This window comes from Numenius arquata, chromosome Z (genome assembly GCF_964106895.1).
Source record: "Numenius arquata chromosome Z, bNumArq3.hap1.1, whole genome shotgun sequence".
NCBI classification, from domain to species: domain Eukaryota; kingdom Metazoa; phylum Chordata; class Aves; order Charadriiformes; family Scolopacidae; genus Numenius; species Numenius arquata.
Window position 1 is genome coordinate 28,906,406 of NC_133616.1, and position 15,654 is coordinate 28,922,059.

Sequence of the window (15,654 nt, forward strand, 5' to 3'; positions counted from 1 at the left end):
CCTCAACAGAGAGTTTCTCAAAGAAAAATGTTTCTCTGCTCAGTAAAACAGAACTTAAGCAGAGACAACACTGGTAAAATTTTCCCTTACTGTCACCATCTTCTTACATCCAATTAGGCAACTTGCTAGATGACGTATGTTGATATTTAAATGCTGGGTGTAAGTCATACCTTTATTCTAATGTTCTCGGTTTCACTAAGTTTCACATCATACCAGCATATTGAGCACAAGCCATAAAACCCAGGAGTGTTAAAAAGCAGCAGGTGCTGTGACTGAAGTAGTGTTGGTGTTTTTAAAAGATCTTCCTTCTCCTACAGGACGTGAATAATCCACCTTCTTCAGAGAAAAACAAAGTCTAGTTGTCAGGAGAAGCTGTCAGTCCAAGTACAGATAAGAAAATACAGATGGTTTAATATAGAAATAGTTAAACATGGGTAACAGGCAAGAAAGAAGTAAATGTCCCCGGGGAAGCATGCAAATCATACTAAAGTTATGCTTCTGTTTACGAACTTATATTTTGAGATATACATGGGCCTGCTCAGCAGCTGCTGAGCTGATCACAGAACTGAACTTAATTTCTGGTTCCACATTGTTTTGCGGGTTAACTGTAATCCAAAAATTCTGGCATCATTGTATGAATTTGCAGCAACCCCCTTCTCTGTGACCCTGAATGACATTGTACTACAGAGACTAGTAGTAGCTGAAAGAAACCTCCGTTCTCCAGCAGCCATGACGCTTTAGGACTGTTATCTTCCACTTAATGTTGAAATGCTGGTGGTTCCCTTTCCCTGTTGTTTCAATGAGATCATGCTGCTCTTGCTACTGTATCGGGAATCAGTAAGTCGCAGTGCCCCTCAGTGCACCCTCTTCCTTATTTTCGTGGCTCTTACACTCTTCTTCCTCAATCCTCCTCTAAGAATAACAGCCTGAAACGCTTTTGTTCATTGTTGAAATCAGCCTGAAGCAATCGGCTCTACTTGCTCTGAGATCTTCAGTATTTGGGAAGGGACTAGCTTATTTCAATTGCAGCCACCCGCAGTGATAGTTAAACTCCACTTCCTGGTACCCATCGACACTATACTGCTTTCTGATGTTGTACATCTGGTCTACAAACAGCTTAGAATAAGACACTCCAACTGCGTCACCCAGATTTAGCTTTGCGATGCTCGTTTTAGCTGCCACCACAATAGAACAGGCAGGGTTTGCATCTGCCTTTGCAAAGTGGGCTTTATTACACAATTCAGCAGCAAGGCAAAGACAGTCAATACTTACAGCAAAATTATAATATTTGAATATAAACTTTAAAGAAACTAAAAGGAAAACCAGAAACCACACTATTTATTTTAGGTAATTTTGTTCAAAAGAAAAATAAAGAACAGTGTCACGTGAACCGATGAAAAGCAGAACAGCGTAAAGAACCAGGACACTAGTTTCATCACCTTTTTCTTCCCCAATACCAGATGTCTCACTGACATGTAAATGAAATTTCAGTATTACAAATACTCTCATTTTTGAAAGACAACTTACAGCCTTTTACATGCTTTGCGATGCTAAGCTGCTAGCTCCCAACACCTTTCTGATTTTTTCTTCCTTTACCCCACAGCTTTCTCACAGTGAAAAATCTTGGAATTACTCTTCCCTTAATCCCTTAACAACAGAAATATGTAAAGTTGAGCAGTCTCAGGACAGCAAAAACATAGACCATCAGTCAGGCTTCTAACAGATACAGCTTTGAAAAAACGATCAGGTTTGTCCTTTAAAACAGGATGTGACACACAAGGGGCATCACACAAGGGGATAACCTGAGTGGTTGAAACAAGAACGCAAAAAGATTAATTTACCATGCACTGGTCTTAAAACTCTACAAATAACAGATCATATAATTATACCTTGTGATGAATGGATGAGATTTACTGCCTTCCACAGTTAAGAAAACAGAAACTTCAGAAATTATTCTTGTCAGCTACCCTTATGTACTGAAGATGCCTAAGCCTGCCACCTTGCTAACCTCAAAAAGTTTCACGCTTGTGCCGCTGCTGACATTCCACAGAGCCGGCAGTAGATTTGCAGTGCAGGACAACAGGAATTATTTTAACTACAATCAAAGAAAAAAAGCTGCATTTTTCTCACAAATCAAGATTTTAATAGGTTGTTTTTGAACTTTAGATCTAGACAGTCATGTAGCTATAGGTGTTTCTGTTGCAATAAATATGGTTATATCTCAAAGGACAACATGATTATATCTCCAAGGACAATATTTATTCCAAATTATTGGAATAAATACAGTTATATCTCTATGGACAAGATAAAATGAGTTATTTGATCATTTTTTAGACCAGACTTTTACATTCCTGCTATAATCAGAATGACTACAGTAAAAGCAAACTATTCAGAGTGGTGTATCACCAAATATCATCAGTATTAAAGGAATGCTTTAACATACACAAGTATAAGAAGATTCAAGGATAAATGCTAAGTCTATTTACTGCCATACAACCCAATAAACATACGAACTAGATGAAGCCCAGCATACTTTAACAGCCTGTACTCAAACCTGTGTTACTTATATTGAGAGCGGAGAACCACACCCGGGTTTTGAGGAGCATGCATACAGAAGTATGCATCAGGCAAATCTCTTCTCCACGCCTCCCCCAACACTATTACTTTTGTACGTTTTGACATGAAGAAACAGAAGATGTACTGCCGATTTGCTAAACCGGGGGTCCACAAAAAGCACAACACCGCTGTTAAAATTCACCACAGATATGTCTTATACACGTACACGCCTCCTCACAGTATCCAACGGAAAACAGAGAAAGCGAGCATTCGATTTGTAGCTTCCTTTTATTTGATTATAAGTAAAAAACAGTACATGCACGCCGCACAAGATCCGCCGGCCAGACCGCAGCATCTTCACCGTTTCTCGCAGGTCAGAACCGACAATTCCCTTCCTGTAACCGGGCTAAGGATGAGGAGAAGGAGGAGCAGCGAACCTCGCTCCCGCCGCCATCGCCCGCCGCCGCCCGTTAACGGACACCCAACTACCGCCCCGCCCTCCCTCCTGCTGCGCCTGCGCGGCAGAGCCCGGCGGGCGGGGGGCCGGGGCCGGGGCAGTGCCATGGCGCATGCCCGCCCGGCTCCTGAGGCGGGGCTGCGCGGCGGGACCCAGGCGTGGGGTGGGTGCAGGTGAGTAGTGACCGGCCGCGGGGTCTGGGGGAAGCGGGAACGCCGGTGAGGGAAGGGGGACGCCCCGCACCCTCCTCATCCGGCAGCCCCGCGTCGCCCACCCCGTGCCTCTCGCCGTGTCCGCAGGCGCCCAGACGTAGGGGCCCGCGGCTCTCATGGAGGACGAGGACTGCCCCGACCTCGTCCCGATAGACGCCGGCGGCGCCGAGGAGGCCGAACCTAGTCCCAGCAGGAAGATCCCCGTGACCATCATCACAGGCTACCTAGGTGAGGAGCGGCCTGCCGCCCTCCCCGGCCGGCGGGAAGAGCTGCCGGGCAGGCCTGCGGCTTGTCGGCCTCGGGAGACCCACAAGTGAGAGGCTGGACTGCGGAGGGGGCTGCGGGGCGGGTAGGTGGCTCGGCAGGTCTGGCAGCAGCCTCCGTGCCCGAGGGCTGGGCGACCAAGAGAAAGCCGGGCGGCGTTTCAGAGAGGAGGCCTAAGCCCGGCGCCGGCAGCGCTTCCTTCAGCGCCATGTCCTCATGCCGCTCCTGCTCAGTGCGGGCCTAGTTAGATTTGTGGAGGGCTTTTGAACAGCTGTGCAAGCTCCTGCTGCTGCTTCCACCAGCCTGTTTTCAGCTTTGTGCTGGTCGGGTTTGACAAATTGCTTTTTTCCCACTTAACATCACGATAGTGTCACGTATTGGCCTCGGTTAAATGCGGGCTGAATAGCAATCTTACACATGCGAGGTTTGGTTTCCCTCTCTTAAACCAACACAGTTGTTGAGACCCTCAAATATTGTTATATACAGTAAAGATCCGGTTAAATTTAGGATCGTCAACACTGTTCTAAAAGTTGTAGCTTTGTACTGCATCATACTCTCTCCAAACCCCCTAAGGGCAGGGAAGGAATGTTGTTTTACCAAATTCCCCTAGTTGTGAACACTTTGCTTAGCAGCGTCTCATCTAATGGCAGTTAGCAGCACAGGAGTGATTGCTGATGACAAAAGAGCTGCTCAGAAAAAGCATCGGGAGGGAGAATAAGTGCACCTTTTGTTAAGACAAACATAAAAATTAGTTTTCTAGGAAAAGACTGCCCAGCTGATGGGGGACTTCTGAGTTTATCAGGCACTGACAGTTAGTGGAGTACTGTGGATCTTTTAAAGCTGAGATTTAATGCACTGATAGTTCCGTGGCGTTAAATATCTCTACAAATTAATTTTTACAGTCTTACAGTAGAATGCAGGGTACAAGAATAAAAACTCGTATTTCAGAACAGATCAGATTTTTCTGAAGTGTGCATGTGTTTGGCACAGTATTTGCTTTTTATTTGAAAATTTAAGCTTTTAAAAAACCATTTTAATAGAAATATGGTCTGTGTTCTAGGAGCTGGGAAAACAACTCTTCTAAACTACATCCTAACAGAACAGCATAATAAAAGAATAGCAGTTATTCTGAATGAGTTTGGAGAAGGTATGTAGACTTGCAGAAACATTCTATCTGTAAAATGGCAAGTATATGAAATTTATGGAAATCAAGAACATTGTCATTTTAAATTCATTACTGAAATTATTGACATACCTCAGTCTTCAGAAGGCCAAAAAGTGTTTTGACTGTTATTCATAAAATAATGCTATGCATTAATCTCTTTTGTACATAAATTGAGTCCCTTGGAGTCAAGTAAATGAATATATCACCCTGTTGGAAGTGCTGTTTGTCCTACTCGGTTTCAAGCAAATGGAAATTAAAATAACATGGTAGACAGTATTTCCTTTCCTTTCCCCTCAGTCACGTAGAGATCACAAATTATCCTAGATCAAGGAAATGGGAAGATGTGTCCTTGGTGTCAGTGGTTCTTTGAACCTTCTTTGAATGTTGAGGGATTCTTAACTGTTGTGGCTATGACTTCATATCTGTACCATAGTCAGTGTTACTTACAGTTTGCACTGTTGTGTTAGTGGTTTTTTGTTTGTGTGTTTGTTTTCATCTACAAAGATGCATGCTACTTTTCTGATCACGTAGCCTAAAATACAATATATGGACAGAGCCTTTTATTTGATATGGAGGTAGAGGTTGACTTCTCTTTCTTTTAGCAAAGTTCGTTGCACTTATGCTCTACTTTCAACTTCTTGGTTTTAGTCTTTTTAGAACCAACTTGACTTTGACTTGTAAGTTACTCATAAAATAGGGAATACTAATTTCTAAAGAACATGTCAGAAACATGGTCTCAGAAGAAAAAAAGTAAAATCCAAGGGTAAAAATATATACCAACTTGAATCTTTCATATCTCTTTTGCAGCCGTCATGTAAATTTGTAGATTAAAATTGTAGTACTACTTATATTTCCAGGAAGTGCCTTGGAGAAATCCCTGGCAATCAGTCAAGCGGGAGAACTCTATGAAGAATGGCTGGAGCTCAGAAATGGCTGCCTGTGCTGTTCAGTAAAGTAAGGAAGGACTATTTACAAGTTCTTACAGTGGGTTTTGGGGGAATTGAAGAAAGGAAAAGACATCCTGGATTTAATTCCTGAAACTGATGGTAATATTGATTGAGACTTCTTTTGACAGATAAAACAAGAATTGGAATTTGGGAGATAAAATTTTATTTCCTTTTGCTGCCTTACTGGATTTGGGCCTGGTGTCTTTCAGAACAACTATCTAAATGCCAGCTTGTACACCATTGGGGCATTGTAGGGTGGGGAGCTCTCCCTCTTTTGTTAGTATTGTATGCTTTTATATAAAGAGCTAAAGATTCAGGGAGGCTGGAACTAAATTTCTTAATTTCCACATGAAATAATTTGTGTTTCATTTGTTTTCATTTGTTGGTTAATACTTTTGGTGACCTAATGCAACACAGTCTTCCGAATTGTAAGCTGATAGTCACATTAAAAACGGGAGTGTGTTTGTTTCTTTGACATGTTTTTACCCTGTTTGTTTGAATGCTGGATTGTTTGTGCTAAGTTTGTAATAAAATGTTGGCCTGTGTGTTCTGAAAATTTGGAAGAACTGGTGCTATGCCTTAAATTGGGAAAGTAAGTGGAAAACAGAAGACCCTATTGCATTGTGTTCTACTGGGGTGTAGGGGATGCTGCCATTGCTGCTGTGTTTTATAGACGTTGTTTTCTTATACAAAATGGCATACATTTCTGCTTCAGGCGGACTTAATTGGCTGAGATTTAAGTAAATTACATATCTTAATTTTGCTGTAGGTGAGGTGGAAAGGCAGGAGAACATGGTTCAGTTCCCCTACCCCTCTCCACAGGGCTCTTTTCTTTTTGTAATCTCAGCTGCTGAATCAGATACTTATGTATTTACACAGCCCTACTGTAATTTACAGGGTTTTCAGTGTTTGAAAACAAATCTTCATTTAAATCCCCTTTATTAAGCCTATTGGGAGTAGGCAAATGCTATTTTGAGACTAAAATAAAACAGAAGACTGCAGCAGCTTGACGACTGAATTTTCGTTGTAGACTGTAAGTCCTGAGTCAGGCCTTTGCTTTGATGGCACTGTGGTCTGCATCAGAATATACGTACTTACACATGTCTTAGCTTGTTTTCTCTGTTCTCAGGTTTAATTGTTTCTTCTTGCAGGGACAATGGTGTGAAGGCTATTGAGAACCTGATGCAAAGGAGAGGAAAATTTGACTATATATTGTTAGAAACAACTGGTTTGGCAGATCCAGGTAGTTCACATATGATTTTCATAACCATGATAATCGTTCTGTTTTTATGAAGTGCTTATTTGCTCACCAGTCAGTTCACTGTGTAAAATGTAATATAAAGTCGTGTGTTGTCAGGCTTTTATTGCTATGTAGACTAAAACTGAATTAGGTAAGGTGCAGAAGCAGGGTTGTGAATGGGGCTTGGTTGGGATTTTTTCTTTTTTTTAGCTTGCTCTAAATTGACTCTAAAGCTTAACAGAAATCCAGTTTCTATCAAGAGAAGACACTAGGCTTGAAGAAGAGAAGCACACTTAAACTAGTAGTTTTCGGTAGGCTTTTGCCGTTCTACATTGCTCCTTCTGAAGTATAAGTTACTAGCATCTGATGTATTGTTACATTGGTTGTGATAGGCCTTATATTTTGTGAAGTCATAAAATATGCTGCAAAAGAGACTAACACATTCTTCTGGTAGGTACAGAAAAATAATAGATCTTGCGAATTCCTTGCATGCTCTTTAGTGATATGTATTTTAAAAAGGTGTTTAAACTTGAGCTCATGTTAGTACTAGCTATCTAAAACAATTTTCTCAGAACCATCTCAATTAAAAATGTGTCATTGATTGAGAGTGAAGGAAATTCTTTTCAGAAGTTCAGTTGTTTCCCATTTAGGAGACTGACACTTCCCAGCTCACAGCTAAATAGTTGTCATGGTAAAGTAATTTTCTTCAAAAGAAAGGACATCGATTTGGCCTCTGTTACACACAAATTCTATTTGAGTCAAATTGGAAAACTATTAAGCTTTTTGGAAGAAAAAAATCAATAGATACCAGAAACCCATTAGATGTTGTGGCCCTTGCTGTATCTTGCTTGAGTAAGCACTCTGAACAACTGGCAGGTATTTGGTGTTGATACAGAGTGATGTTTGAAGGACTGCATCTTGTCACTTCAGGTGGGCAGTTCTAGGTGTTAAAATAAGTTTGGTTGCTGATTTTTTTTTTTTCCTGATGTGCTTAATACTCTTAGACAGCCTGCCAGTAACTAAGGATCTGATAATTGAAAAAAGCAAGGGCTGTTGTTGCCGTCAGCTCCTGCTGTCCTTCATATTGTGGCAGTGATGTGTTAAATTAGCTTGTTTCATAACAAATTATGATCAATTTTTCTTAAAAATAAATACACAGCACATCCTATAGTTGCTAGAATCTGTTTTACAGGGCCTTTTTGTCAGGAAGCAGGAGTAGCATACTCCTAGGCCATGTGTAGTATACAGGGATCAGGTCACAGATTCCAAGCCCTTGATAGAATGTGGTCCCAGTAGTGACTCACCTGTAGGTACTAGGGGGGCTGCTGTTACATTCCCTGGAAGCTTTCCCGTCTCCGGGCTGAAAAAAATCATTTCCTCTACCTCTCGTTGTAGGGCCTGTGGTCCAACTTCAGCTGTCTTGGTGATCCTGTGCTGAGCTCAGCCCAGTTTATTGATGTCTTTCCTGTACGGGGAATCCCCATGCTGGAAGTGCTAGCCATGTGTGGGCTTGCCAGTGCTAAATAGAGAAGAATAACCTCCCTCAGCCGTGCTTCTTTTCCAACAGCCTGAGTGCTTTTGGCCTTCTCTGATCCCAGGGCCCGCTGCTTGCTTGGCTTGCTACCTACCAGGACCCCCAGGGACTTCTCTGTAGACCTGCTCCCCAACCAGTCTGTCCCTAGCCTGTGTCATTGCCAGGTGCTCTTTGTTCTTAAGTGTATTACTCAACCTTTTTCCTTGATGAATTTCATCAGGTTCTTGTCGGCCATTCCTTCCTGCCTGGCCAGGTCCCTCTGAAAGTTAGCTCTGCCCTTAGGTATATCAAGTGTTCCTTTCCGAATTTGGTGTTCTCTGCAAACTTGACAGGCATGTCTTCCATTGCCTCCTGGATTCCTGGTAGAGATGTTGAATAGGATAGATCCCAGGATAGACCCCTGCAGTATCCTGCTTATTACCATCTTTCAGGTAGGGTACGTCCCATTAACTGCAGCCTTTAGAGTTTAGCTATGCAATGAGTTTTGCCTAATGGTCTTTACATTCAGACTGGTAGCGTTCCAACTTGGTTACTAGAATGTCTTCAAAGACAGTGTTGAAAAATTTGCTGGAGGGGATGTAAATGGCATACAGTGCTCTCCCCTCGTCCACACAGAAGGCCAGATATGGCCATCACAGATTGATCAGGCATGATTTACCCTTGTAAACTTCCTTTCTAGTACATTATCTGTTTGCAAATTGAACCTGCATTAGGTATTTCTTAACTTGATCTGTCTTTAAATTATCTAAAGCGAGAAGCTTTACTGCGCAGAGCTGAGATAGTTAAGGAAGACATTCTTTTCTGTGTCTGCTTATTCTTGACTTTCTTCATCTTGTTGATTGATGACATAAGAAACTGTATAGGAGAGATTACAGTAGACAGTGAAGAAGAGGAGGTCCCTCCCTCCCTAGAAGGAAGCAGATTTCTCCCAAGTGTGCCAATTCCATTTTTCTTTCACTGTTTTATCTCTTTTTTTCTCTCATTTCCTCCCCCCCTCCCCCCTTGTGTGTGTGCCATGGCCTACAAACAGTGTGTGAAAGGTGAAGAAAGTACAGATTTTTCTAAGAAATGTGAGAGCCTTGGAGCATAGTAACGGTGGATAATTGATGTTACTGAGTAAAGGTAATTCAGACAACTTACATGTATCTGAAATCGTGAGATTTTTAAAGCTTTTTGTAGTCACAGCTGTTGATGTGCACACAAGTATAATCCTTTGGTAGCTGTTGTTAGATCAAATATGTGGTTGAGTATTTGACATCTGTGATGCTTTCGGAGTTTGGAAGACTGGAGTTTCAAGTACAGCATGAAAAACAGAGTTTTTCTGTGAAATGTTTAAATATTGATAGTTTACTGGAAAATGTCAATTTTGCAACTAAATGTACTGCATTTCTTAGGAGCTGTGGCCTCAATGTTCTGGGTTGATTCTGAACTGGGAAGTGACATCTATCTTGATGGTAAGAAGTGTGAGCTTGTTTTCCAATGTATTGGCATTCCATATCTGGATTTAGTGTAATGTATCCTTATCATTTAAGGCAAGGTTTCAGAAAATGTTTGAAATACATGCTTTTGGTTCTCACACCCCCAAATTTGACCACAGAGATCCACTTGCTTATTCTGATGCTTGTTTATCGACTTGGTGAGCTGTTTCAGTTTGTGAAATCCAACAAAAGTCCTGTAATGTTTTTCTAAGGGATCAGATATGGAGAGATCTTGATTGTGGTGTAAGGAGGGAAAAAAACCTCATTAGTTAGATGTTATAAAACATTATTTAGGAGTCATATTACAGTGCTCTCCTTTTTATTCTTTTTTCTTTTCTTTTCCCTGTGCAATATTTCCTTAATTGTTTCATTTTTTCTGAACTCTTGACTTGTCAACATCTGGACTCTCCTGCCTTTTGTTTTCTGGCTTCTTTGTCTCTTATACTCTTGTTAGCTCTAGTATTTGCTATGTGCCATTAGAAATCTGAATTTACTGTAATAATATAAATAATAACTACATGTAGTTAACGAGCATGTTGAATGTTGATTTTTTTTTTTTTTTAATGTAGGAAAAAAGCTTACTTTTTGGCTTAGAATCCTACTGTCTGTAAAATACCCATTTAGACAAGGAAATATTCAGTTCAATAGGAAACAAGTTTCCTAAATTTCTGCCAGAGAATTGCAGATACATGGTCACTTAGAATAACTGTATAACTCAGTCCATCCCCTTATTTTGTTTCGATAACCTGCAAAAGCATACCTCTGCCAACTTGCTTTTGCAGAAGAAGGAGAGGCATCCACCTTGTGAGGATTTCTGTCACGTGGTTTGGTAGGCATTTTTTTAGGACAGATCTGAGTAAAAAACAAGAAACTTAACTGGGTGACAAATCTAATGTTCGGATACACTGGAAGCATTGAAAGTATTATAAGCAGTTGTAAATGTAAAGATGCTGTTACATCAGTAATTGTGCAGGAAGTTTACAAATTGTTAAATTGTTAGCTTCTTTCAGCACATTTCTATTTCATTTTAATGTTCTCTTTTAGGTATTGTATCTGTTGTTGATGCAAAGCATGGATTGCAGGTAAGTTAATGGATTTGTTACATGGTGTAAAACTGCAACATTAGAAAAGGGGACCCTTTGTGTTGCACCAGGATGAAACTAATCTAACCCCATAGCAAGCCGGTGTGTCAAGTTAAGCCATTGTTTTTTGCAAGGACTTTCGTGAAGGAGTTGGTAGAAGAAGGAGAGGAAGGGACTGAGAGCTGGTTTGCTCTTTTAAGCAGGAACTGAATTTTACATCAGCTCAGCTATCACAAGAAACCACAGCATGTCTTAAGTCATCCCCCTTTTTCAGCTTTACTGATTTGGATGTGTTGTATTACTTGCAAAAATGTTGTCTTTATCTTTCTCTTCACGCAATACTGATTTATTGGCTTCAATCAAATACAATTGTGTTGGACAGCAACACTAAATTATTATTGTTTAAAAATTTTAATATTTAAACTTTCAAGTAACATGTGAAAAACAACAAAAATGTTTTGAAACATTCAGTTTTTCTATGCTTTATTGTCTTTGACAGCTCACTGAAAACTTGCATTATTTAGTCAGTAAGTCCATACAAAACTGACACCAACTCAGAATATTACAAACTCCAGACTTTCTTAGTTATATGCCAAGTAAAGTTTTTCTTTTTAGTAAATGACTTTCTAACTTGTGCAGTTCCTCTGGTTGCAAAGCTTGAACTCAGCAGCTGCTTGTGATTCAAAGAATTTTGAAAGCAATACAGGTAATGACATTGGGATAATAGGCAGCAATTTAAGGGTGTCATGCTTCAGAGAACCAGCCCATCACAAGAAAAGCTGACAAATAGTAGCCTGCGACCAGTCAGCCAAATTGAAACTGAAGTGGTAATTGATATCACGGGTTATTACTCTAATGGATTTGTCACCCAGCAATCTGAAATACGTGTTGTTTTTTCTTTTTTTTAATCAAGGGCAAAAATTTGGACACTTCAGGTGACAGTTCTCTACTTTCAGGGCTTGACATTTGGACTACTGACATTGTCCTTTTCAGGGCAACAAATATGACAACATTTAATTCAATAGAATCAATACATAGAGGATTACAAAGAAAAGGTCAGAGGAGAGGTTCTGTCACAGTCATCCTGTTTTTACGCTCTGCTTAAGTTGTGCACAATCAGGAAATGGTTTTGAGGCGGTGTTTTGGTTTTGGGTTGGTTTTTTTGTTTTAGGTGACAGACTGACAGTGTGGAATAATCTATTTTTGTTTTTCAAGTCAAAGAATGTTAAATGCCCGATAATTCCACTTGAAGAAAAAAAGGGTTTAGTAGGTTTTTTTAATTTATCTGTTTCCCATGACAATTAATTCCACTTTCATTTGGTATTCTTGTGTCACTAAAACCATATGTAGAATTAATATTCCTGGTACATTAGAGCTGTCTGCACAGCTCTAATAGAGGAAATGCACAGGATTCTCTAACTTTCCACACATGTAAGGCATAAGTGGTGAGCTCTTACTTATATTATAGCATTGATTTAAAGTTTTATTGCCTCCAGGTGTCTGTGGTACTTCTGTCCTGGAGATTGCTGCCTCCATGGCAGAGTGAGCAGAAAATAATTTGTAGCTTAACCTTTACTGCTTCAGTGTAGTCTGTTGCTCTGCCTAAATTAAGTAAGGCTTGATATTGCTAAACTTCATGCTGCTTGAGATCCAGGCATTCTTTTTTCCCTTTCGCTAATTCTTCTGTGAGGACATTAGCTTGGGAAGACAGGTGGAGCACAAACCTGCAGATGATACTAAACTTCTGCAGCATGATCAGAAGCTGCTGATTTTGTCAGTGCTGACTGACAAGTTACAGCTTGAATAGGCTGCAAACACTGATGTTGGGCAGACTGGCCAAGGAGTAGTGGTTTGTTTGTACAAACCGAGAAAGAGAGTTACAGATTTTTGTAGCAGAAGTACAGTTTGTCAAATCTTATGCAGCTATGTATATGAAATTGTGTAGTGCAAGCCTAACACATCTTTAACACTTAGTTGACGTCACACTCATTACTAAAATTACTGTACTTCCATTTTTTCAGATATGTTTTTCCATGTTTACTGTATGTCATGTTTTTTTTTTTACTTCATCATAAATCTGAAAAATAACGAGAATGAATATAATACAGTTTTCCAACTCTTTGGCATTCTAACAATCAAATTCCTTAAAAGAGTAGAGTAGAAGTTATAAGCTTCTGTAATGGTGGATATGTAAATTTACCTTTCCACCATCATTTTACCAAAAAATTCCAGAAGTCATCTTCCTCAATACCATGTTGAAAAAGATACCTCTGCTGCATTGGTTTTGGCTTCCTTTAATTGCAAATGAATTTAAATGTCATTTGAATGTGCTTAATCCAGTTGTTTTTATTTTTGTTTAGCACTTGACAGAAGAAAAGCCAGAAGGTCTTATCAATGAAGCATGTCGGTATGGATGTATAAATTAATTTTACATATCACAGTTAGGAACTGCGCTGTATACAAGTTCATTAGAAATGGCTTCTTTTTCTTTCATAAGGCTTTATTCTCCTTCTTTGCTTTTAAACCAAGGTAGATAGGTATAGTAAGGTAGAAAATAGAAAAGTGCTCCATTTGATCCTTTTGCCAAGATCTGACTCTTCTAATAGATATTCTAAGAGGGATGTGTTTTTACATAAGTGAAAGGGAACCTCCTGCATTGGGGGAAGAAAGAATTGCATGCTAGGATCTATCAGATGCTCAAAGTAGGACTGGACATAGAGGAATGTATTTTGCTAGATGTGCAGCCAGAGTGATTAAGGGTTGTAAGAATAGAAGCCTTTATAAAGCAAAGAGACTTCAAGTATGACTTTATGAAGACAGCATGCAAGAGAGATAGGAGCTTGTGAAGTTCATAAATCACCAAGCACTTCAGATTAGATGACATTTAAAACAGAACAAAAACTAGCAAGCTTTCATAGTTCGGTAGACTTCTCTTATGGCACACAAGAGCACCTCAAGGTGCCCGTAGTTCTGTAGTCATATTCCATGATGTTCTAGTTTGATTGATGCTTGCCTTTCTGCACTAACAATGCTCATACTATTTTTTTGGTGCTATGGGAGAGATGGTGTTTCTGCCTTACAGAAAAAGTATTTGTTCATGTTGTTTTTTTTTTCTTTTTTTTTTTTTTCCCCTTTATGCATAGGCAGGTTGCATTAGCTGATCTAATAATCATCAATAAAACGGATTTGGTTTCAGGGGAAGAATTGAATAAAGTCAGAACATCTGTCAGGTATGAAACTTTTGGCATAACTGTAACACTACTGGCTCAAAGGTTATTTTTTTTATTTAAACCTAATTACTTCCTTCTTGTTAATATGGAAATTAGATGTCACGATTACATTGACAGAAGTTGTTAGCTCAGAAGGGAAAAGAAGCAGCGCCTTTCTAAAAGTGTTTCAATATTGTTACGTGTTTACACAATTTTAGCAATTTACCTTTCTAGGTAAAATAGGTACCTACTAAGGACAGGCCTTTGTCTTAATTGTTCACGCTCTTACATTTTTTGGCAGCTGTTCCCATTTTTCAGAATTAGCGTCAGAGAAGAAAAAATTCTGCTAGTAGATAAGAGTTCATTAACAAATGCAAAGATATATGGAGGAAGTCCTAAGTAATTGCCACGGGTGTAGAAGAACCAATGCTCTGAATCAAATTAATGATCAAAGACATGTCCCATCTTTTTCTATCAATACTAATGATAACCAAAATGGAACATTAAAATTTTTAAATACTTTACAACTTTATTAGTAGTTGAGGAGTACTGTGTCCAGTTCTGGGACCCCCAGTTCAAGATGGACAGGGAACGACTGGGAAGAGTTCAGCAGAGGGCTACAAAGATGATCAAGGGACTGGAGCACCTCTCTGATAAGGAAAGGCTGAGAGACCTGGGTCTGTTGAACCTGGAGTAGAGAAGACTATGATGGGATCTCACCAATGCTTATAAATATCTGAAGGGCGGGTGTCAAGAGGATGGGGTCAGGCTCTTCTCAGTGGTGCCTGCTGACAGGACAAGGGGCAACAGATACAAGCTGGAACACAGGAAGCTCCCTCTGAACATGTGGAAAAACTTTTCACTTTGAGGGTGGCAGAGCAATGGAGGCTGCCCAGACAGGTTGTGGAGTCTCCTCAGGAGATATTCAAAACCCACCTGGATGTGTTCCTGTCCAGCCTGCTCTAGGTGACCCTGCTTTGGCAGGGAGGTTGGACTAGATGATCTTTGAAGGTCCCTTCCAACCCGTGTGATTTGGTGATTTGTGGTTTGAATTCCAAAAGTAAAAATGCTTAGACCCAGCAGAGTGTATCATGAGGAGTCTTGGATAGAAAGCCACTATTCTTACCGGTAGTATTTTGTTTTCAGAACTTACAAAGTTCCCAACCCTTACTTAGGATATGAAAACATCCAAAAATGAAGTCTGTTGGAATGTCTGTTGGTTTCTTCAATAAGCTGATAACAGAGTTGGGGTTATTGCTGTGGTGCTGTTTAAGCGATATATTATGGTTGAATTTTCATCTAACTTCTGATTTTTCTATTTTATTTTAGGTCAATAAATGGACTTGTTAAAATTCTAGAGACTCAAAGATCAAGGTATTAAATGGCCCCTATTACTAGGTACTAGATCATGCTTCTTTTGTGACAGTATTAGATGAGTTTGCTTAAAGGAAAACTGTTGAATTGGAAATATTTAACTCAATGTTTATTTTACTAATAAGCATCTAGAGAA

At 39.9% G+C, this 15,654-nt stretch overlaps 1 protein-coding gene across 4 annotated transcripts in view; it reads left to right on the forward strand.

Moving 5' to 3' along the window:
* The first annotated feature begins 3,101 nt into the window (after window positions 1-3,101).
* LOC141477592 (zinc-regulated GTPase metalloprotein activator 1A-like) overlaps window positions 3,102-15,654 on the forward strand; it is a 29,565-nt gene continuing 17,012 nt past the window's right edge. Inside the window, exons 1-10 of one of the 4 annotated variants that reach the window (XM_074166817.1) lie at window positions 3,102-3,186; window positions 3,313-3,453; window positions 4,550-4,636; window positions 5,512-5,608; window positions 6,753-6,844; window positions 9,770-9,829; window positions 10,898-10,935; window positions 13,296-13,342; window positions 14,079-14,165; window positions 15,474-15,518. In XM_074166817.1, the coding sequence (XP_074022918.1) occupies window positions 3,342-3,453; window positions 4,550-4,636; window positions 5,512-5,608; window positions 6,753-6,844; window positions 9,770-9,829; window positions 10,898-10,935; window positions 13,296-13,342; window positions 14,079-14,165; window positions 15,474-15,518 (665 nt within the window). In that variant the 5' untranslated portion in view covers window positions 3,102-3,186; window positions 3,313-3,341. The remainder of the gene's footprint in view (window positions 3,187-3,312; window positions 3,454-4,549; window positions 4,637-5,511; window positions 5,609-6,752; window positions 6,845-9,769; window positions 9,830-10,897; window positions 10,936-13,295; window positions 13,343-14,078; window positions 14,166-15,473; window positions 15,519-15,654) is intronic. The other 3 variants (XM_074166818.1, XR_012463709.1, XM_074166819.1) reach the window with 3 other exon arrangements.